Source organism: Bos grunniens, chromosome 6 (assembly GCF_055505025.1).
Source record: "Bos grunniens cultivar Pamir isolate PY7600 chromosome 6, Bosgru_T2T1.0, whole genome shotgun sequence".
NCBI classification, from domain to species: domain Eukaryota; kingdom Metazoa; phylum Chordata; class Mammalia; order Artiodactyla; family Bovidae; genus Bos; species Bos grunniens.
The window spans coordinates 105,421,987-105,449,573 of record NC_141170.1 but is presented as its reverse complement, the minus strand read 5'-3'; the positions used below and the strand labels follow the sequence as shown (position 1 = coordinate 105,449,573).

General features: G+C 37.5%; 1 protein-coding gene across 14 annotated transcripts in view; it reads left to right on the top strand.

The window, feature by feature from the left end:
* Window positions 1-27,587, top strand: part of ZGRF1 (zinc finger GRF-type containing 1) — a 55,896-nt gene that overhangs the window by 22,655 nt on the left and 5,654 nt on the right. For 3 of the 14 annotated variants that reach the window (XM_086407117.1, XM_086407115.1, XM_086407122.1), the window contains 14 exons: window positions 1,711-1,813; window positions 1,907-2,004; window positions 4,359-4,482; window positions 6,570-6,625; window positions 8,127-8,265; window positions 8,780-8,964; window positions 9,752-9,948; window positions 13,540-13,679; window positions 17,088-17,231; window positions 19,702-19,816; window positions 20,880-21,142; window positions 22,430-22,589; window positions 26,062-26,139; window positions 26,340-26,487. In XM_086407117.1, coding sequence (XP_086263243.1) covers window positions 1,711-1,813; window positions 1,907-2,004; window positions 4,359-4,482; window positions 6,570-6,625; window positions 8,127-8,265; window positions 8,780-8,964; window positions 9,752-9,948; window positions 13,540-13,679; window positions 17,088-17,231; window positions 19,702-19,816; window positions 20,880-21,142; window positions 22,430-22,589; window positions 26,062-26,139; window positions 26,340-26,487 — 1,950 coding nt within the window. Of the gene's footprint in view, window positions 1-1,710; window positions 1,814-1,906; window positions 2,005-4,358; window positions 4,483-6,569; window positions 7,229-8,126; window positions 8,266-8,779; window positions 8,965-9,751; window positions 9,949-13,539; window positions 13,680-17,087; window positions 17,232-19,701; window positions 19,817-20,879; window positions 21,143-22,429; window positions 22,590-26,061; window positions 26,140-26,339; window positions 26,488-27,587 lie in introns of all 14 variants that reach the window. The other 11 variants (XM_086407118.1, XM_086407116.1, XM_086407110.1 and 8 more) reach the window with 7 other exon arrangements.

The following is a 27,587-nucleotide window of genomic DNA, read 5'->3' as shown; positions in this document are numbered from 1 at the left end:
TAAATTTTGCAAAGAAAGCATATTTACATCCTTGTACAGCTGTAAGTTAAAAAACAGTTTAGTAAATTCACATGAAGCATCATAAATCAAACTAAGACAAAACTGTTTGAAAGATTTACTGCCTTTTTTGGGATCAGGAACTTAAAGGATTACTTTTCACTTCAGAGAATATTAGAAATTCATGACAAGAGCAAATAGGCGGATTATAATAGAAAATATATTTTATAACAGCTACTAGATTTGTTTTCCTTCTAATATCCACCCCTCTCCGCCACTAAGTAGATGCCAAGAACCTCTCATTGCTTCCAAATAGAAGAGGTTATTGAGAAAAGGATGTATGCATGTATTTGAAACAGTATCTGTTAAAGAGATTTAAAATTTTTCCATTTTTTATTAAAGCATAAAACACATACAAAATAAATGCACAGACCGTAAGTACACAGCTCAGTAATTACCACAGGGTGAAGACAGCCATGTAACCTCCACCCTTAAGAAACAGAGCATTACCATGGGAATTGGGGTTTATCAGTTTGTTTATTTCTTATTGGGATCTCTTGTAGTAGGTACTTTGGTTTGACTTTCTTCCATATTGCTAAGCCTATACTGTTTCCCTGTCCTTTTAATATACTGTAATTCAGGGATACCATTATTTCTTAGTTTCATGAAAGGTAAGAGGTGTTTCTATTTCTCATTTCTTGGTTTTTTTTTAAAGAGGAGAATTGAGAAGTACTCCATACTGAAAAAGAAATTTACGTCCATTTGTTTTATTTTTAAATATTTTCACATACATCAGTATGGTCGTGTTTTATATCCCAAGTTTATAAAAAATGTTCTAAGGCAAAATGACTGGACTTACCAACAGAGATAAGAACTTTGAGAAGTGTGACAGATTGCTTGCACACAGCCGTATCTGAACTTTAGAAATTATCTTGTATTTCATAAAATCCCAAGATATTATAATTAACTGTAAGAAGCACCATTGTAATATCTGATACTAAGAAATTAACACTAGTCAATTAACATTACACAGTGCTTTTTCACTGCCTTTTTAAAAAATGTGGTAAAAAACACATACTATAAAATTTACAATCTTCACCATTTTATGTGCACACTTTGGTAATGGGAAGTACATTAACAGTGCCATGAAATAGATCTTCAGAACTTTGTTCACCTTCACTTGGATTTTTAATGTTATATTTAGTGAAAGACTCTTAGATTTATTTGAACATAGAGTTTTATTGTATATCACACTGCTTTGTTTTCTTGTCTTTCCATGAATATAATACTTTTTGTTTGATGCTAAACCCTAGTTTGATCTTCTTGAGGACATATAAACAATAGAACTACTTTAATATGTCTAATATTAATAATGCACAAATTCATATTTGTGATCATTATTTGACCAGTATGACTCTTTGCATACAGTTGCACTGCACAGGCAGAGATAACTATGTCACAGCTGTTGTCTGTGCTATAGAGATGTAGAAATGTCATTATTTTTAAGGTGTATCCCCATCTCAAAGATGTTAAGAGATAAGAAATATGAGCCATAAGAATTGATGAAATATAATATATTCTACTTTCCCTGAATGGAATTGGCTTCATAACATCTCTTTGTTTTTCTGTGTCTCAAGTTATAAACTATATAGGTAAAGTTATGGATGTATACACACTTTTTTCTAAACTGATAAATGGATCTCTATTTTCTAGTTCCCAAACGAAGAAAACTTTACAAAAGGAGATACTAGCTTTACTGTTGAAGACAATTTACAAGTGAGAGCTGAGTTTAATAAGGACTTGACTAAAAATGATTGTAAGTATATTATAAATAAAATATAATATTAAAAAGTTATTTGACGTTGAACAAACTAGTGTATAAATATTCATGCTTTTTCCCCCCCGACAGCAATTTTAGATTTCCCTCCTAAAGATTCAGACCATTTATATAATTATTTGGATTATAATTTTAAATCAACAGAGAGGACTTCGTGGGAAAAAAATAAGGTATAATGTGAACAAAGTTGTTTTTCTTTTTGCTTTGTTTTTGTGGCCACACCCTGCAGCTTGTGGGATTTTGGTTCCATAATTAGACATGAACCTGGCCCTGATAGTAAAGCGTTGAGTCGTAACCACTGGACTGCCAGGGAATCCCCTAAACAGTTTTAATAGTTGTGAGTAAAAAAATTTGGTGAATCTTAGAAACAGCAAGTGAGATTGAAGAGCTGGGTGGGTTCAAGAATGTGAACAAAGGCCATAGTAGCTGGATTGTGGAAAGTCACAGGCAAAGCAGTAATCAAATGAAATTGGGAAAGTGAGCAGGACCAGATGCACGAAATCTTGCAGGTCAGATTAAGAGGTTTAATATTGGTCTACGTTCCATTGTGAAATTACTGAAGGGCTTCGGCAGAAAACTCATTACATTTACATTTTTAAAAGGTGTTGCTGGCTGCTGTGTGGAAGATGGATTTGATGGACACTGTGGTGGAAGCAAGGAAACCAGTTAAAATGAGCTGTAGATGACAGTGACTTGAAGAGACTGGCAGTGAAAGTATAGAGGAGTTGGTAATTAGATTTAAGATAAATTTTGGAGTCAGAAGCATGGATGTTGCTAGGTTGGATGTAGAGAGCAGAGTGAAGGAAGGGGAGGAGAAAGCCTCCTGGATTTCTGACTTAACAAAGTGGACTGAAGTGGGCTTTACTGAGTGGAGTCAGCTGCAGATCTCTGTTAGTCTGCTAGGGCTGCTCTAACGGAGGATGAGTGACTTAAACAACAGAAATTTATTTTGTCACAGTTCTGGAGGGTAGAAGTCCAAGATCATGTTTCTGATGAGAACTCTATTCCTGGCATACGAACGGCTACCTTCTCACTATGTCCTCATGTATACTTCCTTGGTATGTGCACATGGATAAAGAGAGTGCAAGAGAGTGAGAATTCTCTTCTTATAAGGACACTAATTCTGGTGGATCAGGGTACCACTCTTACGGCCTCATTTAGCCTTTGTTACCTCTTAAAGGCCCCGTCTCCAAACACAGTCACACTGGGAGACAGGGAAGAAAGCAATAATAAAAGGTGTTGCGTCGTACTGGGGACCCACTAAGAGGCCTGTAAAACAAAACTCAGGATTGTCCTCCCTGAAGAATAAGAAAAGAAAGGTATTCACATACCAGTTCCCATCTGTCTTTGGCTGAAGGTTACTCCTGGTCATATTAACCACCTGGCACGTTTGGCCTGCTGTACCTGCTGTCCCAGCCACTGTCCTCAGACAGAAAGATGCAGATGCTTGAGATAGGAAGCCTGGGACAGGTAGGGGAGCAATTCTCCAATTGTAGATGACCTCAGAGATAGGCCAGGGAGACATGGCAGGATAGCAACAGCGTCTGCTACAGTGGTTAATGGTGGGAATCTTAGGAACTTTTCAGTGGGCTATGCTTCCTGCCATGCAGAGGAGTCTGGTCTACTGGGAGAGCACAGAAGCGGACTTTCAGAGAAAGAGACAGAGTTAGTGGCAGCAGAAGCCCTGATTCCAGCTGGTTTTGAGGCCCTGGGCCCAGCTCTGTTCAATTCATACTAGATTTTTTTTTTCATTGGAGGATAATTGCTTTACAATGTTGTGTCGGTTTCTGCCACATATCAAGATGAATCAGCCATAGGTATAGATATGTCCTCTCTCTCTTGAACCTCCCTGTCACCTCCCACTCCATCCCTCCCCTCTAGGTTATCACAGAGCACTGCAACCCATATTAGATTTTTAAGGTGATTAATTTCTAGAAGTAGCAACACAATTAAATCCTATTAGAAGGAGAATAACATAGAGAATGATATGACTGTTCAGATATGGAATATATTAAAGAAGAGTTTATTCCATTTAGAAGCAGTATTTTGAAGTTTTAGATCAACTGTAGATATACCCTAGACCTAAGGACATAAAGAAAAAGCTGTTCAGGCCTTGGGTTTGCAAGAAGTGTTGTCTTCCCAGCTCCAGACATGAGATCTGCTTAAGCCTGTGTCCCTAAGACTGGAACCTGATCTTCACAACCAAATCCTCATAACTCATATCAATCCAAATCAGAATCTGACCCATTTCAAATAAATCCAACAGGTTTATGTTCTGTATTTCACTTTCCAATATCCTTGTTTATTTTAGTGCATTTATTCTGTCCTGCCCCTTTTGGAAGGAACTTTGCCCCCCTATAGCTCTACACAATGTGCTTGAAAGCATTGTTTTTTTTTTTATTTTATTTTATTTTTTTTGAAAGCATTGTTTTTATAATACAGTTACTAGAATTTGTTCAGACTGTAGGGGAAAAATGCAATAAGAGGATTTTGGTCTGTAGTTTTGTCTCTTCTTTCTGGATAGGTGACGTCACCAGAACAGAAGATCTCAACATTAAGCCCTGTTTCTACTTTATCTTTTAACTCGAGAGATGATGACTTCATGCTAGAATTCTCTGAGGAGTCCCTGAAAGGGCAAACTTTACCTGGTAATGTTCACTTTCTCAGCGTAGATAATTGCTCCCGTATGGTTCTAATCTATCTGTCCATGTAAAATGAGATTTTTCATTTGAGAGATTGCTGCTGCTGCTAAGTCGCTTTAGTCGTGTCCGACTCTGTGCGACCCCATAGACAGCAGCCCACCAGGCTCCCCCATCCCTGGGATTCTCCAAGCAAGAACACTGGAGTGGGTTGCCATTTCCTTCTCCAATGCATGAAAGTGAAAAGTGAAAGTGAAGTCGCTCAGTCGTGTCCGACTCTTAGCGACCCCATGAACTGCAGCCCACCAGGCTCCTCTGTCCATGGGATTTTCCAGGCAAGAGTACTGGAGTGGCGTGCCATCGCCTTCTCTGTGAGAGATTGCTACTAAACTAAAAATAATCTTGAAACCAGACTCAGTGTCCTATACCCTCACACCTTCCCACACTCTGCTTTGACTTTTTCTGTTGAGGATGGCTCTTACTTCCAAATCCAGTACTCCCTTCTAGCTCTCTGGTACCTTCTTTATCCTCTCATCTTCTCATCTCAGACCTCTACCATTGCCAACACTCCTCACAGCTGTAACTCCAGAACCTGGCCCCTCTGTAGCCCCTCCCCCCCGACCGGGGAACAGGTTCATTGTGAATGTCAATCATGGTTGACCTTCTCATAACCTCTCAGCTTCCCCTCTTTTGCTTTGGGATCCTGGCATTATCAGGGAGCTCTTCAACTGCTGTGACCTCAACTGCATTCTCAGGCTTCTGTGTCTTCATACGTTACACCTCTTCTTCCCTATGAGTAATTTCCTGCTTCTTGATAAGATAATACATTTATAGGATCTCTTCCACTAACTTCTGTTCCTTAATCTCATCAATGTATCTTCCCTTGATTCTGAAGTTAGGCTGAGTGACGAGTAAAGTTGTAGGTAATCTTTTGGTCGTGGGTGGATGATATAAAAATAAAAGCTTAAAGTGTCTGGAGAATTGGGTTGGAGAAGGTTTAGTGGGTGTGGGTGGTAGAGGAAGCAAGGTAGGAAAGAGTCAGTATGGGAAGAGTGAGCATCTGAGACAAGTGAAGCGACAGTGACAGACAGATGGTCGACACAGTGCTGCCATGACTTACTATTTAATCAGGTGTTAACTTTTCTGTCAATGTCGCTTAGTCAGTTTGTTAGGAGTACATCATAACACTTTACAAAAGAATGCCATTGACTTACCTGCTGTCCTGCTACCTTCCCAAGTGACCACCAGGGTTTATTTCCAACGAAACAGAAACTCTGTCAAGAAGGAACATTATTATAAAACAGGAAACCATAGCATTTTAGGTTAAAACTTTAAGCTGATATAGTTCTCCTGCAGTATTACTATTTATTCAGCAAATATTACTGCTTTTAATATTTTCAGGAATATATCAACTACTAGTGATGCTGAAAGGAATTCTAAAACTCAGCCAAAATCTGCCATAACATGTGTTTAACACAGTTGAACTCTTATCACATAACAATGTATCAAAATAAAGCTAAAAGTCTTCTTTACCCTGAAGGTCAACATATTAATCCATGAGTGTAATAAATATATGAGAGGTTATAACACATTAGTAAATAAACCTTGAACTTCAGTCTCTGGAGAAGGAATATAAAATTGAGAAAAAAACCTAAGTTTGGTTTCTTGTCTTAACTCTGCCAATTGGTAGTTATGTTACCTCTAGGCCTTGGTTGGCAACCTCATCTGTAAAGTGAGAATGATGAATCCCTTCTTGGTTGTAAAGTACTTGAAAGGTTCAGTGTTATATAAATATAATGCAGTATTTGGGGGGGTAGGTGTGGTGGTGGTGAGTGGAAATTATTAGCTAAGAAAGAAAAGAAAAAGAGAAGGATTTCAAGTTTATCAACCTTAAAAAAGTTTCAGAGTCTAAAATTAAATTTGAAATCTTTATTTTTTTGAGACTAAAAAATTAAAATTTTTTAAAAGGAAATGTGATTTTCTTTTTCTGGCACGAGGCATGTTGCTACTTTTTGCTTTTTTGTATGAATACCCACCGTTTTCTAAAGATTGAGTGATATCTGTAATACATTTTTAATCAGCTCTCTCTTTTTCAGTAATGAAAAAATCAAGTTCTCTGGAGAATAAGAACCTTCAGAGGCTTTCCTTTGAAGTAAGTAGAACCCGAGCTCCACTTGTTGCTTTGCCGCCTGCCAGTGGGCCACCTGACTCAGATTCTTGTTCACGTATGATGGACTGTGACAGGCAGAAGGCTTCTGGTCCTCCCATATTCAGCCTGCGTGAAGAGTCAGCAGTTCCTTCTTTCAGCTTTGGGCCCAAGGACCAAAGCGAAGCTTCTTTCTCTAACGAATCTAGGGAAGTGACTCCAAGTGAGGTTTCCCTTCTTGATAATACATCTACTCAAAGCAAGTGGCTGAAATATCAAAATACACGCCAGTGCAACTTGACTACTCCAGACAGAGTTGATGAGAAAGTAACAGACGGCTTCTTTGCTGAGGCTGTTTCTGCGATGCATTTTAGTAACACAGGTGAAAGAGAGAATGATGCTGTGAATGGAAGTTCTTTAGACTCTGTGTATTTACAAATGATGAAACACATGCTTCAACAGCAGCAGCAGGATTTTAGCAGTCAAGATTCGGTTTGCAGAAAGAAGGCATTTTCTTTGAATATAAACGAGGCTTCTAAGACTGAGGAAGTTCAGAATATGTTAGGAGAGTATGCCTGCTACAACTGCAGTGTAACAGGAGATTTACAGGTGAGGAAATGTCCCAGTGTTTTCTTGGTGCATCTTTTCCAGTACTTATCTGAATTTCAGCAAAAGAATTACCAAAGTCATACAGGTGAAATGATTTTAGTCTTGAAGCCAGTGGCTTTGGGATTTTTTTTTTTTTTAAGAGTTTTCCAGAACTTTTGCTACAGTCACATTTTTTAAAAAAATTCTTTTTATTTATTTACTGAATTTATTTGGCTGCACCAGGTCTTAGATGTGGCCTATGGGATCTTAGTTCCCCAATCAGGAATCACACCCAGGGTCCCTGCAGTGGGAGCATGGAGTCTTAGCCACTGGACCACCAGGAAAGTCCCAGTCACATCTTCTTTGACTTAAGACCTTTCTAGAGGTTGTAAACACTAAATTACGTATTTGAAAGTGTCTGGTACAGTATCTGGACATAAAAGGTACTTAAATTATAGTTCTGTTTCCACCATCACTTCCACTACTACTACTACTATTGTTTTCATTTTTACAATCAGCTCAGTTTTGATTATTTTCATTTCACTATGAGCTCAGTTTTGCTGACCAGATCATTATTAGGGTAAAGGTACATCCTACTTACATTGGTTATGAACAATTCTTACTGTAATTGTGACCAGAAGTAGAGATACATAATGATTCACTCACATCAGTTAAATTTTTCCTACAAAAATATTTAAAAACTTATTAAGGGGCCGACAAGAGAAGTTAGTCTTATTTATCATTAAAAGTGCCATGTCATAGCCTTTCCTGCTATACTCAATTTCCCATTTAAAATTAGAAAATGATTTCATGCATTCTGGAAATCAAAAGAAAAATATAATATTATCTATAGAATTTGCTTATTAGTAAACAGTATTTTTCTGGAATTATTGTAATAACTTGAATTATTGCATTTCAGGAGGTAAAAGACTCTGAGCTATGCTTCCCAAGTGGGCAGAAAGTAAAATCTGCATGTATTCCCCAAAGGCAGATTCACATACCAGCTGTTTTTCAGTCTCCTGCTCATTATAAGCAGGTTTTTACATCTTGTCTCACAGGTATGAGACAAGATTTTTTTTTATTTTATTATGATTGATTGCTGCTTAATGTCAATAGTATAACTGTGAGAAAGTGTAGCATCTTATATTATGAATTTTTATATTAAATTTCTACTTGACATTTGCTATTTTCTGTATATTTAATCCAGGTTTTGACAGTAACTTATATTTTAATTTCATATCAAAATTGAGTTTAAGAGTGGGAAATGACAGCATTATCTTGTTCAATATGTAGTGTAAACATTTTTTTAAAACTAAAAGTGTTACAGGTAGTTTTGATAAATCAAGTAGGAAATTTTAAGTATGGTGTATGATTAGTTTTGATTGTTTTTTTTATACAAGAGTAATACTCGTCTTTTTAAAAATGGATGTTAGTGTTATGTTACAGTTTACTCTGTCAAAGGCTATTTTCAGATTTATCTAATAGTACATATCTGATACAAACGTGAAATTATTTTGTATTTAATTTTCATCTGTATATATTTTTAAATTACCTTAACAATTTTTTTTGTAGAACATTTAAATATATTGCTATTTGGATTGGCACAAAGGTTGCACAAAGCTCTTTCAAAAGTTGACATATCATTTTACACATTATCAAATGGAGACAAACTGAAAAATGTAGAAAATAATGTGCCATCCTGCCATCATCAGCAGCCTGCAAAACTGGTCATGGTTAAAAAGGAAGGTCCAAATAAGGTATTTTTCCCTCTTCCCCTCCTTTTGTTAGACTTACTTGTTTATAAAAGTCTTGGTACCTGTTGCTTTACAAAAAGTTTAAAGTGTTAAGTCTTGACTAGGAGTCTTCTGCTTGAGGCATTAGTAACTAACATATAGTAAACACTCAGTACATTTTTCCTGAAAGATGATCTGCATTCGAGGATACAAAAATATGAGTTAAGATCAGCTTTCAGATTGCTTGGGAACTTGCTGCATAGTAGCAGATGGAGAAAAAGATGTAAAAGGAAATTTTATATAATACTGGAATTTATAAAAATAGGAGGGATGCGCAAATTACAGGAAGGGCACTAAGAAGGGAATATGTCCCCACCTGAGGGCTTAGAGAATGCAGAGATGAGCCTGAAGAAAGTAGGGCTGAGACTGGCCTCTAGTACGAGTAACAAAGCTGATACGGCTGGAGGAGTAGAGAAGCACACTGACTTAATTCATATTGCTGATGACATTATTATGGAAGAAGTTAAGTTAGTGAAATGTGTGTAATGTTGACTGATGGTTTGTACTCGTGACTGTACTTTCACTCATAATACAGCTTTCCTCCACTGCTTGCATATTCCACTTTGTTAGTTGAGTATGTAAATTTGGATTTAAATTTAGTTGCAAAAGCAAGAATTCATAAGTAATATTGGAGAAGTCTCCAAGCAGCCTTTAGAAAAGTCTTGACAAACATGGTACTAAAACAGTAAAATAAGTAAATAAATAAAAACATGATTTTTCTCACTAAGTTTCAATATCTTTGTCCCCTCAGGGTCGTCTCTTTTATACCTGTGATGGACCCAAAGCTGACCAATGTAAATTTTTTAAGTGGTTTGAAGAAATGACCCCAGGATATTTAACACAGGAAAAATCTCTACCTAGCATGGTTTTAAGTGATATAAAAAGTATTGGCTTCTACTTAAGAAGTCAAAAGATACCCCTCTATGAGGAATGCCAACTTTTCGTGAGGTATGTTTTATGATGCTAAGTAACTGCCTCTAATTGTATCAAAATAGCAACCTCACAGAATTATCACCAGTTTTCAAAGAGTTTGAGTTAGGAAAAATATCTAAAAGATACCTCAGTTTTTATAACTGTAAAATGGGAATAATTCTCTAAAGCTGTTTATGGTCCTGTCTAAATATTGAGCAGATATTTGGGGTGGCTCAGTGGTAAAGAATTTGCCTGCAAATGCAGGAGATGCAGGACATTCCTGATCCCTGTGTCAGGAAGATCCCCTGGAGAAAGAAATGGTAACCCACTCCAGTATTCTTACCTGGAAAATCCCATGGACAGAGGAGCCTGGTGGGTTACAGTCCATAGGGTCGCAAAGAGTCAGACACCACTTAGCAACTAAACCACATTAAACAAGCATTGAACAGTGTCAGCAATATGAAGATTACTGGCAGGAATGCCATTTTTCTAACCACTTTTACATTAATCATAATCCTAAGGAAAACTCTGTGGAACAAATCCCAAGAATAATTTTTATCAGTGCAGGATAATACATAGGAGAAGGCAATGGCACCTCACTCCAGTACTCTTGCCTGGAAAATCCCATGGATGGAGGAGCCTTGTAGGCTGCAGTCCATGGGGTCGCAAAGAGTCAGACATGACTGAGCGACTTCACTTTCACTTTTCATTTCCTGCATTGGAGAAGGAAATGGCAACCCACTCCAGTGTTCTTGCCTGGAGAATCCCAGGGATAGGGGAGCCTGGTGGCTGCCGTCTATGGGGTCACACAGAGTCGGACACGACTGAAGTGACTTAGCAGCAGCAGATAATACATAGTGATCATTCACAAACCTCAACTACATAGTTTATAGTATCATAGAATGCTACTTTTTGGAAACAGTCATTGTAAAAGTTGAATTACCCAAAAAGTGAAATAATGAGCATTTGGACGATAATTTAATAATAACAGATTTATTGGGAGCTTGTATATGTCAGGTACTCTTCTAAACACTCTGAAATATTATTTCATTTAATTGTCATAATTTATAAGCTATGGAAATATAGTCTATTACTCCATTTTACAGTTATAGAAACTGAAGTAGTCTATCTTTTAGATACTATTCCTATCTGTCTCTTTTAAAAGTAATGATGTTTCTGTGAGGCTTGTCTTTGACACAATATATTTTTATTGTGTATATATACGAGATCTAACCAGTCCATCCTAAAGGAGATCAGTCCTGGGTGCTCTTTGGAAGGAATGATGCTAAAGCTGAAACTCCAGTACTTTGGCCACCTCATGTGCAGAGTTGACTCATTGGAAAAGACTATGATGCTGAGAGGGATTGGGGGCAGGAAGAGAAGGGGACGACAGAGGATGAGATGGCTGGATGGCATCACTGACTCGATGGACGTGAGTTTGAGTGAACTCTGGGAGTTGGTGATGGACAGGGAGGCCTGGCGTGCTGCAATTCATGGGGTCGCAAAGATTCGGACAAGACTGAGCAACTGAACTGAACTGAACTGATATATATGTATGAAAGTGGGTTTCCCAGGTGGCTCAGTGGTAAAGAACTCACCTGCCAATGCATGAGTAGAAAGAGATGCGGGTTTGATCCCTTGGTCAGGAAGATCCCCTGGAGAAGAAAATGGCAACCCACTCCAGTATTTTTGCCTGGGAATCTCATGGACAGAGGAGGCTGTTTGGCTACAGTCCAGTTCAGTTCAGTCGCTCAGTCATGTTGGACTCTGCGACCCCATGGACTGCAGCACACCAGGCTTCCCTGTCCATTACCAACTCCCAGAGCTTGCTCAAACTCATGTCCATCAAGTTGGAGATGCCATCCAACCATCTCATCCTCTGTTGTCTCCTTCTCCTCCTGCTTTCAATCTTTCCCAGCATCACAGTCTTTTCAAATGAGTCGGTTCTTCGCATCAGGTGGCCAAAGAATTGGAATCTCAGCTTCAGTATCAGTCCTTCCAATGAATATTCAGGACTGATTTCCTTTAGGATGTACTGGTTTGATCTCCTTGCTGTCCAAGGGACTCTCAAGAGTCTTCTCCAACACCACAGTTCAAAAGCATCAATTCTTTGGTGCTCAGCTTTCTTTATAGTCCAACTCTCATATCCATACATGAATACTGGAAAAACCATAGCTTTGACTAGACAGACCTTTGTTGGCAAATTAATGTCTCTGCTTTTTAATATGCTGTCTAGGTTGGTCACAGATTTTCTTCCAAGGAGCAAGCATCTTTTAATTTCATGGCTGCAGTCACCATCTGCAGTGATTTTGGAGCCCAAGGAAATAAAGTCTGCCACTTTTTCCATTGTTTCCCCATCTATTTGCCATGAAGTGATGGGACTGTATGCCATGATCTTTGTTTTCTGAGTGTTAAGTTTTAAGCCAGCTTTTAAACTCTCCTCTTTCACTTTCATCAAGAGGCTCTTTAGTTCTTCGCTTTCTGCTGTAAGGGTAATGTCATCTGCATGTCTGGGGTTATTGATATTTATCCCAGCAATCTTGATTCCAGCTTGTGCTTCATCCAGCCCAGCATTTCTCACAATGCACTCTGCATATAAGTTAAATAAGCAGAGTGACAATAAACAACCTTGACGTACTCCTTTCCAGATTTGGAACCAGCCTGCTATTCCATGTCCAGTTCTAACTTGCTTCTTGACCTGCATACAGATTTCTCAGGAGGAAGATAAGGTCGTCTGGTATTCCCATCTCTTAAAGAATCTTCCACAGTTTATTGTGATCCACACAGTCAAAGGCTTTGGCATAGTCAATAAAGCAGAAGTAGATGTTTTTCTGGAACTCTCTTGCTTTTTTGATGATCCAACGGATATTGTCTATTTGATCTCTGGTTCCTCTACCTTTTCTAAATCCAGCTTGAACATCTGGAATTACAGGGTTAAAGTCCATGGGGGCTACAGTCCATGGGGTCACAAGAGAGTTGGACATGACTTAGTGACTAATCAGAACAACAATATATAAAAGCATATAAACATACACACTCTTTGGTTCTTTCCTTTTCATACTCTGTTTTAAAGAAAATTTTTAAAAAACGTTTGTACTTTCAAACTTCCAGTTACAAAATAAATAAGTCCTGCTGATGTATACATCATGGTGACTGTGGTTAATATTATTTTACTGTATATTTGAAAGTTGATAAGAGTAAGAGTTCTCATTACAATAAAAAAATTTTATACATGCAATGAGTTCTTCAGTGCTTTTTAAAAAAATTCAATATATTTATTTATTTGGTATGCCTTGCAGCATGTGGGATCTTAGTTCCCCAGCCAGGGATCAAACCCAGGTCCTCTGCAGTGAATGCTTGTCATCCTAATCAATGGGCCACCAGGGAATTCCCCTTAATTTATTTAAAAATAAACAAAAACACTTCATTTTTTTTTTTTCAGAAGAAAAAAACTTTGTGACTGTGTGGTGATGGTTGTTAACTTGACTTACTATGGTGATAATTTCGTAGTATACACATAAATCATGATGTTGTACACCTGGAATAATATAGTATATGTTAATTATCTCAAAAAAAACTTCATACTTTAATATTCAAATTCAGGTTTGGCTCTTACTCATTTTGCAGGAAAGGATTTGATTTTCAAAGAAAACGGTTTGGTAAACTAAAGAAGTTTACTACTGTAGATCCTGAATTTTATAATGAACCTAAGAGCAAACTTTATCTTAAACTGAGTCGGAAAGAAAGTTCATCTGCTTACAGCAAAGGTGGGTTGATGTGATGATGCTGTGACTGAATCTAGCCTTGTATCGTAGTTTTATGTGTGGTGTGCTGTGTGCTCAGGTTGCTCAGTCGTGTCTGACTGTTTTATGACCCCGTGGACTGTAGCCTGCCAGGCTCCTCTGTCCATTGAATTTTCCAGGCAAGAACACTGGAGTGGGTTGCCATTTCCTCCTCCAGGGGATCTTCCTGACCCAGAGATCGAACCTGAGTCTCCTGTGTCCCCTTTATTGGCAGACAGATTCTTTACCACTGAGCCACCTGGAAGCCCCATCTCAGTTACATACAGCTCTGTATGTAAATTCTTTGTATTAAAGAGATTTTTAAAAGTACAGTTGCACAGTATATATCGTGAATTATTGTGTAATGAATTAAACCATTTCTTTTGAAAATAGCATATTTTATTCTCCCCCTCACCCCTAGAAAATATATTTAAAATTTTATTTTTTAAAAAACCTTATTATAGGCTGCCAAAAACTGTTTAATTTTGTTTAAAAAGTCACATGAGCTCTTGGCATTGTATGAACTGAATTTAATATCAAAAATAAGCTGAAAATGTAGAGTTTTTTGATACTTCTGTCACTGCTGCACAATATGACAACACTGGACCCCAGCTTTTGTATATTTGGAGATAAAATTCTTAGTAAATTATTTTTCTAAGGACCTTATGTACACTAATTTGGGTTAATTATTATGTTGGTTTCATGACCTACTCTTGTGATTTATCCTCACCTAGCTTGCTTTAGTTATTTGATTAGTTATTTTAAATGATAAAAGTGAATCAACAAAGCAAAGCTAAATCTAGTACCAATTATAGCTACCTATAGTTCATACAGAGAAACCCCAGTAACTTACCTAGTTGTTTCTCCTAAGGCAGTTAGCATTTCATCCCTGTGTTCATCAACATCTTGCTTTCCTTTGTATATGTTTATACAAATGAATTCCTTAGAAAGCATATTTTAAGTTTTAAGGTTTTTAAAATGTTACTCAAGTGATATAGTTCTGTAAGTAATCTTATAGAATTTATCTTTTTTACTTACTAGTATAATATATTGCTGCAGTATATAGATATTATTGATGTTGATCTAAAATCTAGTCTAGATTACTTGTGTATATAGTATTTTATTTTGTGACAGTGCCACAGTTCATTCATTCATTCTTCCATCGATGATCATTTGGTTTCTAAGTTTTGCCATTGTGAACAGTGTGCCATAAATATTCTTATGCTATCCTGTAGATGTGCAAGAGTTTCCTTTAGATATAATCCTAGGAATGAAAATGCTGTTACAGGAAATGAAAATGCCACACAAACCTGTAGGCTCTAGTGCCCAACTGATTTCTAAAGCGGTTACATCAATTTACGCTCCTATCTGGTGGCTCAGCAGACTCAAATGAGCATAAAATGATCTCATTGTGGTTTTAGTTTACATTTCTCTGCTTGCCAGTGATGTTGAATAGCTCTTCATGTGTTTATTAGTTACATATTTCTTCTTACCCATTTTATTATTGTGTTGTTTATAATCTTACAGTTCTTATATATTTTTCATGTAATCTTTTGTTGATATATAAATATATATATAGTGACTAACTTCTTTCATGTGTAAAACAGTAATAATAATACTACCTATCTGACATTTAAAATGTCTGCTGACCCAGAACGTGACATAGGTTATTGTGTTTTACTTAAAAAACAAAATTCCCATACATACATGACCTGCTGATGGACTCTGATCTATTTACCTATCCTAGGTTCTTAGCAGTTATGTGGGTTGCTGCCCCATTTCTCATGCTCAAAGCCCTCTCTGTAGCCTTAGTTTTTTCCCCAGAGTTTAACCTCAGGATGGATTCTGGAGTCAACTGCTCCAAGAGTGATAGGATTATTCCATCATCTATTAAATAATGTCCCAGTTGGCCTTCTGTACCCGTAATTCCTTGATTGGTAAGCTTGGAGTTAACCTAGCAATCTGTTGGGGGAAATTCTTTGTGTGTGTGTTTTCAGAATTCCTTTCTATCTGTGCAGGATTAGTGGTTTCCCAGCTTTGTAAGATTTTATCATCCTTTTTGTCCCGTTCCCTTTGTGACTTCCTAAAGCATCTCTGAAATAAGTCTGGCTTTCCCTGCCCCACTGCTGGCTGTTTGCCAGTACTGTACTGGATTTGGATTTCATATTTCTTCTGTCATTTCAATAGGATTTAGGGAGAAAGAGGTTTTTTTTCTGTCAACTACTTTGAATTGGAGATCTTTTTAAAAATTGTCAATATTAAATAAAAATGTATTTGCAAATAGGAAATTGCTTAAGTATATGTTACCTCAATTGGCAGGTATTTTTAAATAAATTAGGTATAAATTATACTATAGGTCAGCTTTTCCTCAGTTTCCTAAACATATTTCCTTAAAAAAAATAGTTCTGTGGGGGTATTGAATGTGAGTTAATATAAAAATTTTAAAAATTGGTTTCACATTAAACAAATAACCTTAATTCAAGATTTTTCAGTTTTAATATGTGATTTACATTGGACTTACAAAGTAGGAATGTAGTTTTCTTTAAACAGTAATTTTCCCCTTCATATTTATAGTGATTAAGTTATAAAAGAGTGAGTGAAGTTGCTCAGTCGTGTCCTACTCTTTGCAACCCCATGGGCTGTAGCCTACCACGCTCCTCCATCCATGGGATTTTCCAGGCAAGAGTACTGGTGGGGTGCCATGTCCTTCTCCAGAGGATCTTCCCGACCCAAGAATTGAATGTGGGTCTCCCGCATTGTAGGCAGATGCTTTACCATCTGAGCCACCAGGGAAATCACTAAGTTATAAAAGTATAGTAGCAAAGACAGCTATTACTATTATAAGTAAGTTTTAGAACAAATGCAGTTGACTCTTTGTAGGTGTAAATTCAAACTGATGGTAGAAATAATGCAGGGGCAGTCTGGAAAGTAGCCTACTAGCCATGAGTGCTCAGTGTGCTGTGGAGAAGAAAGGAGAACATTCATTAATCTGGAGCATCTCTTAACTGGAACTTGTATTCTGTGCACAGATTGCCAGATTTATTTGAGCATGGAAACCATTAAAGGGCAGAGCATGTTTTTAGGCTAATATTCTCCCTTGGGAAAATCAAATGTAGCTATAAAACTGTTTTATAAGAGAAAAATGAGTTAGATGTTGTTTTTATTTATAGTGTTTTTTTTAAAAATAATTACGAAGTAACTTTAAAAGCATAAAATTGAGTTAAAATCATGGAAATGAAATGTTATGAGTTCTGCTCTCTGGGTGGAATTATGTCAATTATGATAACCATGTTTGTTTTTTGAAAAACAGTGTAGAACTAAGCACCAATGAAAATCCGAGGTAGCTTTGGATTGAGCGTTGTTCTGAGACCTGTAGAATGTTTGTCTTTTCAGATGATCTTTGGGTGGTTTCGAAAACCCTCGACTTTGAATTGGACACTTTCATTGCATGTAGTACTTTCTTTGGACCATCATCTATCAATGAGGTAGAGCTTCTACCTTTGAAAGGTTATTTCCCTTCGAACTGGCCCACTAACAGTAAGTATTACTATGACCATATTACTTTATATTAAAAAAGAATGAAAGACATGTGATGCACTGTAAGCAAGCCTGCTAACTTTGTGTGGGATTATTTGATTAAAGCCAACAAAAAGGGAGAAGGAAATGGCAGCCCACTCCGGTATTCTTGCCTGGAAAAGTCCATGGACAGAAAACCCTGGTGGGCTGCAGTCCATGGGGTTGCATGACTGAGCACACATGCATGAGGTGGGTGGAAGCAGATGGATTGGTAGCAATAACAAAGCCAACAAAAAACATCCGCCTCTACTTCCTATTGGGCTTCCCTGATAGCTCAGTTGGTAAGGAATCCACCTGCAATGCAGGGGACCCCAGTTCAGTTCCTGGGTTGGGAAGATCCACTGGAAAAGAGAAAGGCTACCCACTCCAGTGTTCTGGCCTAGAGAATTCCATGGATCATACAGAGTCAGACAGCGGGGAGTCGCAAAGAATCAGACACGACTGGGCTACTTTCACTTTCACTACTTCCTATTACTGTATATGATGTTCCTAAAAATGTGTATTTGGAGAAGGCAATGGCACCCCACTCCAGTACTTTTGCCTGGAGAATCCCATGGATGGAGGAGCCTGGTAGGCTGCAGTCCATGGGGTCGCTAAGAGTTGGACACGACTGAGCGACTTCAATTTGACTTTTCACTTTCCTGCATTGGAGAAGGAAATGGCAACCCACTCCAGCGTTCTTGCCTGGAGAATCCCATGGACAGGGGAGCCTGGTGGGCTGCCGTCTATGGGGTCACACAGAGTCGGACACAACTGAAGTGACTTAGTAGTAGTAGTAAAAATGTGTATACAACAAAATATTTCTATAGCTCAAGTCCCAGAGCACTAACAGTACAGTGAAATCTTGACCTCTCACTTAAGTGTTCTGTTATAGTTGAATTTTACATGGTATATACTTGATTTCTAAAAATATAAATAAGAATTTTCTTAATTTCTTACAAGTTCTGGTTCTTGATTTATTTAATTCTCTTGGTTTGTTGTAGTAGTATATATTTAATAAACCATTTTTATATTGAGAAGGTCTTGTAGATTTTACAGGAGATTTTGTGAGCAGTTGGATACAATGATTTTCATTTTGAGGCTATCTTATCATCTGCCTTTAGAAATTCTTTTTTTTTCTTTTTGGCCATATTGTATGGCATGCAGGATCTTAGTTCCCTAACCAGGAGTTAACCTGTGCCCCCTGTATTGGGAGCATGGAATCTTAATATCTAGATTGCCAAGGAGGTCCCAAGAAATTCTTAATAACACAATAGGGTATGCTGCTGCTGCTGCTGCTGCTGCTGCTTCTAAGTCGCTTCAGTCATGTCCAGCTCTGTGCAACCCCATAGACGGTAGCCCCCCAGGCTCCCCCGTCCCTGGGATTCTTCAGGCAAGAACACTGGAGTGGGTTGCCATTTCCTTTTCCAATGCATGAAAGTGAAAAGTGAAAGTGAAGTCGCTCAGTTGAATCCGACTCTTAGCGACCCCATAGACGGCAGCCCACCAGGCTCCTCCGTCCATGGGATTTTCCAGGCAAGAGTACTGGAGTGGGGTGCCATTGCCTTCTCCAAATAGGGTATGAGCCTTATTTATTTATTTTAAAATTATTATTAGTTTTTAATAAAGAAAGCTTTAGTAAGCTCAAAGTGAAAGTGAAGGTCACTCAGTTGTGTCTGATTCTTTGCGACCCCATGGCCTATATAGTCCATGGAATTCTTGAGGCCAGAATACTGGAGTGGGTAGCCTTTCCCTTCTCCGGGGATCTTCCCAGCCTGGTAAGCTGAATCCCTATCCAATTCTATGAATCTGTTACTTCTCTATACATTTTGATCTCTGGAATAATTTCTGATGGTTGAATTTGATCCATAACTAATTAAGACATGGCATTTAATGACCCACTTCACCTATTTCATAGACTTTTTAAACTTGATTTTTTTTCCCTTTAGAACTGAATAAACCTAGTCAATCAGCTTGAGTTCAGTAAGAGCCTAAATAAACATTTGTCATTTTTCAAATGCATATTTTCAAATTTGTTGCAGTTGTTTCCTCACCAATAAACAGCATTCTAATTTTCTGCTTTCCTTATTTTTCTATAAAATAACTGAGGGAAAAAATGTTCAAATTACACACACACTACTATGCAATACAATGTGGTATGCTGATTAAATGGAACTGCCAGCTGCTAAGCAGTGTCACCATGCCCTAACTCAAGACAGTTGTCCTTGTTTCATTATGAAAGTCCAAAGTTGATATATTATGCAGTTTATAAAGGATGAATGAGCAGGTAGTATACTGGTTTAATGGATAAAAGGACCTCTGCATATACTTAAGGGTTTATTTTATGTTGTGACTAATCCATATAACTCTGAGTTATATGGACATTTAATAGTTTTTTTCTAATGGTCCATTTGTTTACATTAAATGTTCATTTTTTGTATTCTGTCTACAGCAGTGGTCCACGCCTTATTGGTTTGTAATGCCAGCACAGAGCTGACCACTTTAAAAAATATTCGGGACTACTTTAATCCAGCTACTCTACCTCTAACACAGTACCTCTTAACAATGTAAGTCATTATTTACCTTTGGGTCATTGGTATTCAAAAATGGTGACTAATCATGAAAATGAAAATGGAGTAAAAGTACATTACACAAATTTTTGCCAATGAAGTGTTAATTTTCTTTGGGGGATTATGGGGTTCCTCTTCATTAGTAATTAAAAAGAGAAAGGGGAGGTACACATCATTTCCCAACAGTTCCTCTATTTATTTATTTATTGTGGCTGGGGCTAACAAGGATACTGCAGATATTTTTCCTTTTTTACGGAATAATTTATTAAGGATCTTTTGAGTGTTTTTACTTTTTTATTTATCTGTACTTTTATGTTGCAAATTATTAAACATTTAAAATTATGTAACATTTTACAGCTTTAATATAGTATGGTATTGATACTGATCTTATTCTTGACATAACCTATATCTTCATTTTTAATTTGTCAACCACCTTGTCCCTTTCTTTAAAAAACTGGAAGTGACATGTTGAATTCACTGTAAAGTGATAGAAAAAGTCTACATTCTAATTTGGATTGTTGTGATCTAACTTGTGGTATTTCATTTTTTTCACCATAATGAAGTCCTAGGTAAAAAAGTAAATATTCTTATCCATTATGTCATTTATCTACTTTGAAATGAATTCAGTCTTAATAGAAATAAAACCAGTTTATTTCCATTTTACCTTAAATGGAAGCTATATTAATTGTCTAAGTTGATTTTGTTTAACAGAACATGGGCTTTAAAGTCAGCTTATACACTTATTAACTGTGTGCTTTTGGGGGAATAAAAGGTTAATATTTCTATATCTCTATATGGGATAATTAAGTACTTAGTATTGTGAAGATTACATCAAGTAATATAAAATGCTTAGCATGATGCCAGCATATAGTAGATTTTCAACAAATGTTCTGTTTTCATCCACCTTCCTCCAAACTGGGGTATATGTTCATTTATGTCTCCAAAAAAATATTCTCTGTGATGCTTATTAAGTGAAGGCTAAGTTACAAATAGGTCTACTTACCTGTTTCAAAAGCCTTTTATTTAAAAAAAAATCTTTTTCACGCTGCCTTTTTACTAGGTCTTCATCAACTACAACGAGCAACAAGAGAGTCAATAAGAGAAAGTTTATCCCACCAGCCTTCTCAAATATCAACGCAAAATTTGAACTACTCAGTATAGAAGCAACATTGAAGTTGGCCAGTGAGTTAATTCAGGTGCACAAGTTAAACAAGGATCAAGCCGAAGCTCTAATTCAGATAGCTCAAATGATGGCATCACGCCAGAGTGTCGAAGAAGCGAAGGAACTGGCAATTCATACCCTCCCTATCACGATCATACACGGTAAGAAGCAGGAAAGAAAACAGTTCTAGTAAATACATTGTTATATAAGCTTGTGTCACTCAATCTGCACCTTTGTAATTTCCTAGTCAAACAAGATTCCAGAATAACTCAATAGATTATTTCAAACCTGAATCCCCTTTAGTATCTTTCTCTCTAGATGAAGTGATTTTCTCTTAACCGTCCTCCCTCTCTCTTACTGTTTCTTTCCCCCTATTAGATCAGTCACTGAGATGTCGCTTCTAGTTTCCTATTTTTCATATTGATATTTCATTTTCATTTCATATTTTCTGTCCTCTCCCACCCATTTGTACCCACTCAGTCCAGGCCTTTAACATACTTCCATATCGCCTAGTTAGTGAGAGTGTAGGCTCTCTTAGCTTTAATTCCCTCCTCTGTAAAATAATGTTTGATAATAGCATCTGTCTCATAGGTTTGGGGGATCAAATGTTAAATAGGTAAAGAGCTCAGAATGGTACCTGGCACACGGGAGGCACTTAGTAAAGTCAGCATGTATTCGTTACCATGATCTCACACAGCTTTCTAATTGATCTGCCTTTACTTTTTCCTTTTTTCATATTTTCACTCAAGTTGTTCTTCAGTTGCTAAGTTGTATCCAACTCTTTGCAACTCCATGAACTGCAACAAGCCAGGCTTCACTCAAGTAGTTTTTCTTAAAAAAAAAAAAAAATAATAATCTGATTAAGTCAGTTCCATTACTTAAAATTCTTCATTGATTTCCATTGGCCTTTAAGATATAATTCAAACTTTTAGCCTTAGCACGCACAACTCTGTGATTTATCCCCTTGTCTTCTTTGTCAGACCACCTCCTCTCTTGCCTTTTTGCTACAGGCCATACAGAAATATTTACCGGCTTCATGCTTTGTCACATCTCTGCCTGGGATGATCCTTTCCTTAAGAGTTGGGATATCTTACCCTGGAAGACTTAGTTCTCCTATTCTTTTTATTTTCAGGAAGCATTCCCATCTCCACCAAAGGAAAGAGAGATGTTCTTTCTCTGATGCCAATAGTGTTACTTAACTGTATTGTTTTATCATTTTTCTTTACTTGTCTGTCTTCCTAAGTTGACTGTGGTCTTGTTAAATGTGAAAGTCTTTTGATTATCTATGCATGTCCTCCTTGTGCTAATTAAACACATGGTGGGCCCGCAATATTTTTAAATAAATTAATTAAATGGAGAGAGGGAGATGGATGGATATTTCTTGTGCTTTTCAGAAATTTATTTACGATATTGCCTTTACTTTTCTTCCCCCCCTTTAAAATAATTAGGCGTTTTCGGAGCAGGAAAGAGTTACTTGCTGGCTGTGGTGATTTTGTTTTTTGTGCAACTATTTGAAAAATGTGAAGCTCTTACAGTTGGAAATGCAAGACCGTGGAAACTTCTGATTTCTTCTTCTACTAATGTAGCTGTTGACAGAGTGCTTCTTGGGTAGGTAGGACAGGAGTATTTAAGTGCCTGATGTTTTAGGTGGTTGTTGAGAGGCGGTCTACCATGGGCCCTGAATGTCCATGCACATTTGTGCTGGGCATGCCGGACAGGCAAGGCCTTTGTCTCTGACTCAAGAACCAGAGTCCATGAAACAGGAAGAGGCTGACTTAATAGTTTGTAAGCAGGATAAAATACGTACGAAACCTGACAGTTTTGACACAGGATGGGATACTCATGTAAAAATCTAGCTAAGGACATATATTGTTGGGGGAGGCAATCCACCATGCATGCCCTGACCACTCTAACCCAACACATTTTTCCCAGTTGTGTTTGCAGTAAGCAACCTTCACTGATGGTGTAATATCTCCCTCCAGGACCAAGAGCAGAGTTGCTGATTTCTTGTTAAAAAACAGTGGATGTCCAAGCTCAGTGTTCTTTCCTACAGCTCAGTCCACGCAGTGCAGGTGTCCATCTGATTCTCTGTGTCTCCTCATTCAACTTGGGGACCACAGGAAACCACTGTAGATACGTTAGTGCCTATGCTGCTTCCTATGCCAAGAATAAAAGTCCTTTGTCTCTGACCCAGGAGCTTAGGGTGACTACTTTAAAGTAGGCTAAAATTGCAGAACCAAGTTACAGGCTATTCTCTCGTCTACCTGCCCATATGAACACATAATACTAAAATAGCTGAACAGTTTGATTAAATTATGTTTTGGTTTCAATAAGAGGGATCCACCTCTAGTTTTACCTTTATCCCATCCTTGTGCCAGAATCATCAGGTTTTTGTATGTGATTTTTTTCCTTGTTGCTGTTGTTTAGTTACTAAGTTGTATACAGCTCTTTATGACCTCATGGACTGTAGCCCACCAGGCTCCTCTGTCCATGGGATTTTCCAGGCAAGAATACTGGAGTGGGTTGCCATTTCCTTCTCCAGGGGATCTTCCCGATCCATTGTTCTAGGGATTTAACCCAGGGATTAAACCCATGTCTCCTGCATTGGCAGGTAGATTCTTTACTACTGAGCCACCAGGGAAGCCTGATCTTTTTTCCTACTTACAAACTAAAAGGTTAGCCTCTTGCTGTTTCATGGAAGCAATAGTGCAGTCTGTTACACAGGGTAAAATTTTTGTGTAAGATTTTATTAAAAACGCAAAGACAGTATTACAGTATTCCAATGTTTAATGATCTGAATTTCAACATAAATGATAAAGCTTGATTAGGGGAAATAATCCATTATTTATAAGTATAGCCTTTTTAAAAATTAACTTTTATAATTGCATTAGGTAATGGGTATAGTAGAAAATATGCAGACCTCAATGGCACCCCACTCCAGTACTCTTGCCTGGAGAATCCCATGGACGAAGGAGCCTGGTAGGCTGCAGTCCATGGGGTTGTGAAGAGTCGGACACAACTGAGCGACTTCACTTTCACTTTTCACTTTCATGCATTGGAGAAGGAAATGGCAACCCACTCCAGTGTTCTTGCCTGGAGAATCCCAGGGACCGGGGAGCCTGGTGGGCTGCTGTCTATGGTGTCACACAGAGTTGGACATGACTGAAGCGACTTAGCAGCAGCAGCAACATTTTATTATATTTCTTTACAGACTTTCAATACATTCACACACATTCATTTTGTTTTCCAAACTTAGTTTTCAACAGTATATACTGTTTGTTTTGTGTCCTGCTTTTTTTTTACTCAAAGATTATTTCTTTATGGTATTAAATCTTAGAAACCAAAATTTTCATAGCTCTATTATATGTCATGATTTACATAAACAATTTTTGTACTATAAACAATTTTTGATCAGTAAGGTCTTTACAAGCTTTTGCTATTATAAATAATATTGTAACCAAGATCCTTAAACATAAATCTTTGCCTCCATTTTTGATTCTTTTCTGAGGACAAACCTAGGCCTAGAACAAAAGATATGAACATTTTAAAGCTTCTTGATAGATTGCCCTCTAGGCAAGTTCTACCTGTGTGTACTATTCTAAGTAATCTAAGACAGTGGCTGAGGACATTTTTTGACTCAGGATAATGAACAGTTACTTGGGGACAAACTGGAAAGAACTTTAGATTGCTTAGCTTGAGATAAAAATTTAACTCTGTTTAGTAGAGAAGAATCAAGAAGCTAGAAGATTGAGGACTGACTATGAAAGGTAACAAAAAACACAGAAGAGATTCTTTGATGCTTAAGCCTCTGATGAGGGCCTGAGGACTGTGGACTGCAGTTAGGATCTGTATTTATCCCAACTGCATGTACGCTGGACCCAGACATTTCTTCACACTAAACTGACATTTAGCTATGTACTTGGGTAATGCATTTCAACTGCAGTGGACAGAATAGGATGAAGAATTTCTTGAGAAGAAATAAAATATTTTTTGCTCCATGATGAGGATACTACAGTGTTCTCATAGAATTAACACACTTATATTGAAAAAAATATATAAACTAGTTTTTCAGACTGAAAAATAGCTATTATCCAAGATAAAAACTAAAAAAGTGCAAAACCTGAAGTCTGTTCATGTATTGCTTGACATTAAACAAATTGCTTCAAGATTATCTAGGAAAACGATGTTTGAAGAGCCATAGTTTCTTTCGTTTTCCAGTTCTTTATCCCCCATTTGAGGTGATAGATGTTTCAGGAGTCCGGATGTTCAGTGAGTCCCTCCTCCGTTCCTCACATAAAGCAGGAGCTGTAAGATACGTAAGAAGGAAGGGAGCTGAGGGCTGCAGCTGCACAAAGCCCTACTAGGGGGTCATGGATGTGGAAGAACAGTCACCCGTATCTTTTGGAGGTAGACAGACTTGCCCAGGTTTGATTCATGATTGCCTCACTTATTAGCCACGTGGCCTGACTTAGCAAAATACCTGACTTAGAGCTCTGAGTTTCAGTTCCTCATCTCTAAGATGAGATATCGTGCAGAGCTGTAAGGAGTATTAAATTATCAAGGCAACGTATATAAAGAGGCTGACACTCTTCCCACTAAATCTTGATGCTAACTATATGGTAGCTCTTGCTTTCCATGATGTCTTTAGGGCAGTTTTGTCTTTTTTGTTTATTATTGTGGGGTTTTTTTTGGCCATGCCATGCAGCTTGTAGGATCTTCTATAATTCCTCAACCAGGGATGGAACTGGGCCACAGCAGTGAGAGCACAGAGTCTTGATCAGTAGATTGTCAGGGAGTCCCTAGGGCAATTTTATTTGTGATAAATTCTAACATCAGTATTTTATGAATATTTCATGAGCCCTCAACATAAGATAATACATATTTTTAAAATTCTCTGAAACACATTTTATAAAGTTTTTCAGCTACATTGCCTTTGAGTTTAGGCATTTCACATTAAACTACGTAACTATAAAATATATTGTTACACAAAGTTATTTTAATAATGTGTATATTATATGAAAGTTTGTTTTAGATTCTGTTTTCTAAATAGTCAATCTGTTTCACCCTGTTTTCTTTAAAGGCTTCTTAGTCTTGGATTTGAAAAGTTTGTCAGAGTTGGGAGTGTCAGAAAGATTGCCAAGCCAGTTTTACCTTACAGGTAAGAATGCCAAATTCCAAAAGTCACAGAATGTGCACAGAAGTATAATTTTACATAACTCTTACCTTAAGTTTGGTTTTTGAAGAAGACTAGAGAAAGCCTTTTTCTTGGTGTTAATTTAGGAACTCTTGTGTTTTGCTTTTTTGTGATACTACTAAAATAGAATAAAAGGGTATTCTTTTATGTCATTGTTCTTTAAGTTTGTATGCTGGCTCAGAAAATGAAAATGAGCAATTAAAGGAACTGCATGCACTCATGAAGGAAGACTTGACTCCTGTGGAAAGAGTCTACGTGAGGAAAAGTATTGAGCAGCATAAACTGGGGACCAATAAAACCCTGCTGAAACAGGTGAGAGGAAACAGCGTCAGTTGTTTATTTCTTTAATTTATGTATACGATTTATATTATTTTTATTCCTATTGAGAGGAATATTATTCCTATTTTATTCCCCTTAAGTAAATTAAAAAAAAACCAACTATGATAGCTTAGATTCAACTAAAGTGTGCCTGTCTATGCAATCCATGTTTTATTTTATTGACGCTGGGCAAAATATCCAAGTGAATTTTACCTTTGATGCTTTCCTAGAAAACCAAGCCCTTTGGGGTCTGTTTAAAATCTGTCCAAGAACCTGGGAGGCTCAGACCATGGATCCCAGGTGTTGGGAGCCCATATTGGACACACAGGGTCTCTGGCTTAGCAAGTAGCATCATCGCCTTTGTCAAGTTCTGACTCAAGACAGGGTGTCAGCTTTGAGGAAAGAAGTCTTCAGTAGCTTTCTCCTATAAACAAAGCATGGGAGAAGAAAAGGAGGTTGTCCACTTGTTGGACAGTGTGGACATGGGTCACTTTCTGCAAGAGATTTGGGACAGTCAACGTGCTTGGCACCGTTTCAGTGAGCTACTGCTGAAATACCATTGCTTAACAAACAAAATCTCAGTAACTAAAGACAACAAATTTAATGATTCAGTGATTCTACAGGTCAGTTGGTGTAGGTCAAACCTCTCATTCTGAGAACAGTTGTCTGTGGCATGATGGCCCTCTCCTGACAGATGGCAGAAGTGCAGGAGGGCAGGCTGGATCATATAGATACATGTAAAGCTTTTGTTCATAGCATGTCTGCTAAGATTCCTTTTGCTGTAACAGGTCTTATGACCAAGCCCAGCATCAGTGGGGCTGGGAAATATACTTCACCTACTTCTCTTGGGGGGAAGCACTGCAAAGCCATACAGTAAAGGGTGTGGATGAGTAATAAATACTCTCACGGTGAAGGAGAGAAAATTGGAAACAATAATGTCTACAATAAGTTTTGGTTCCAGGAGTCCTCAAAATGCTTCAGACTAGCTTTTTATTATCACAAGTATGAACTTAACTTCCCTCCTTTTTCCCCAACCAAATCCAGAAGGGCTTAGTTTGACTACACTCAGGTAGTGCGAATTAGTCATTTATGTG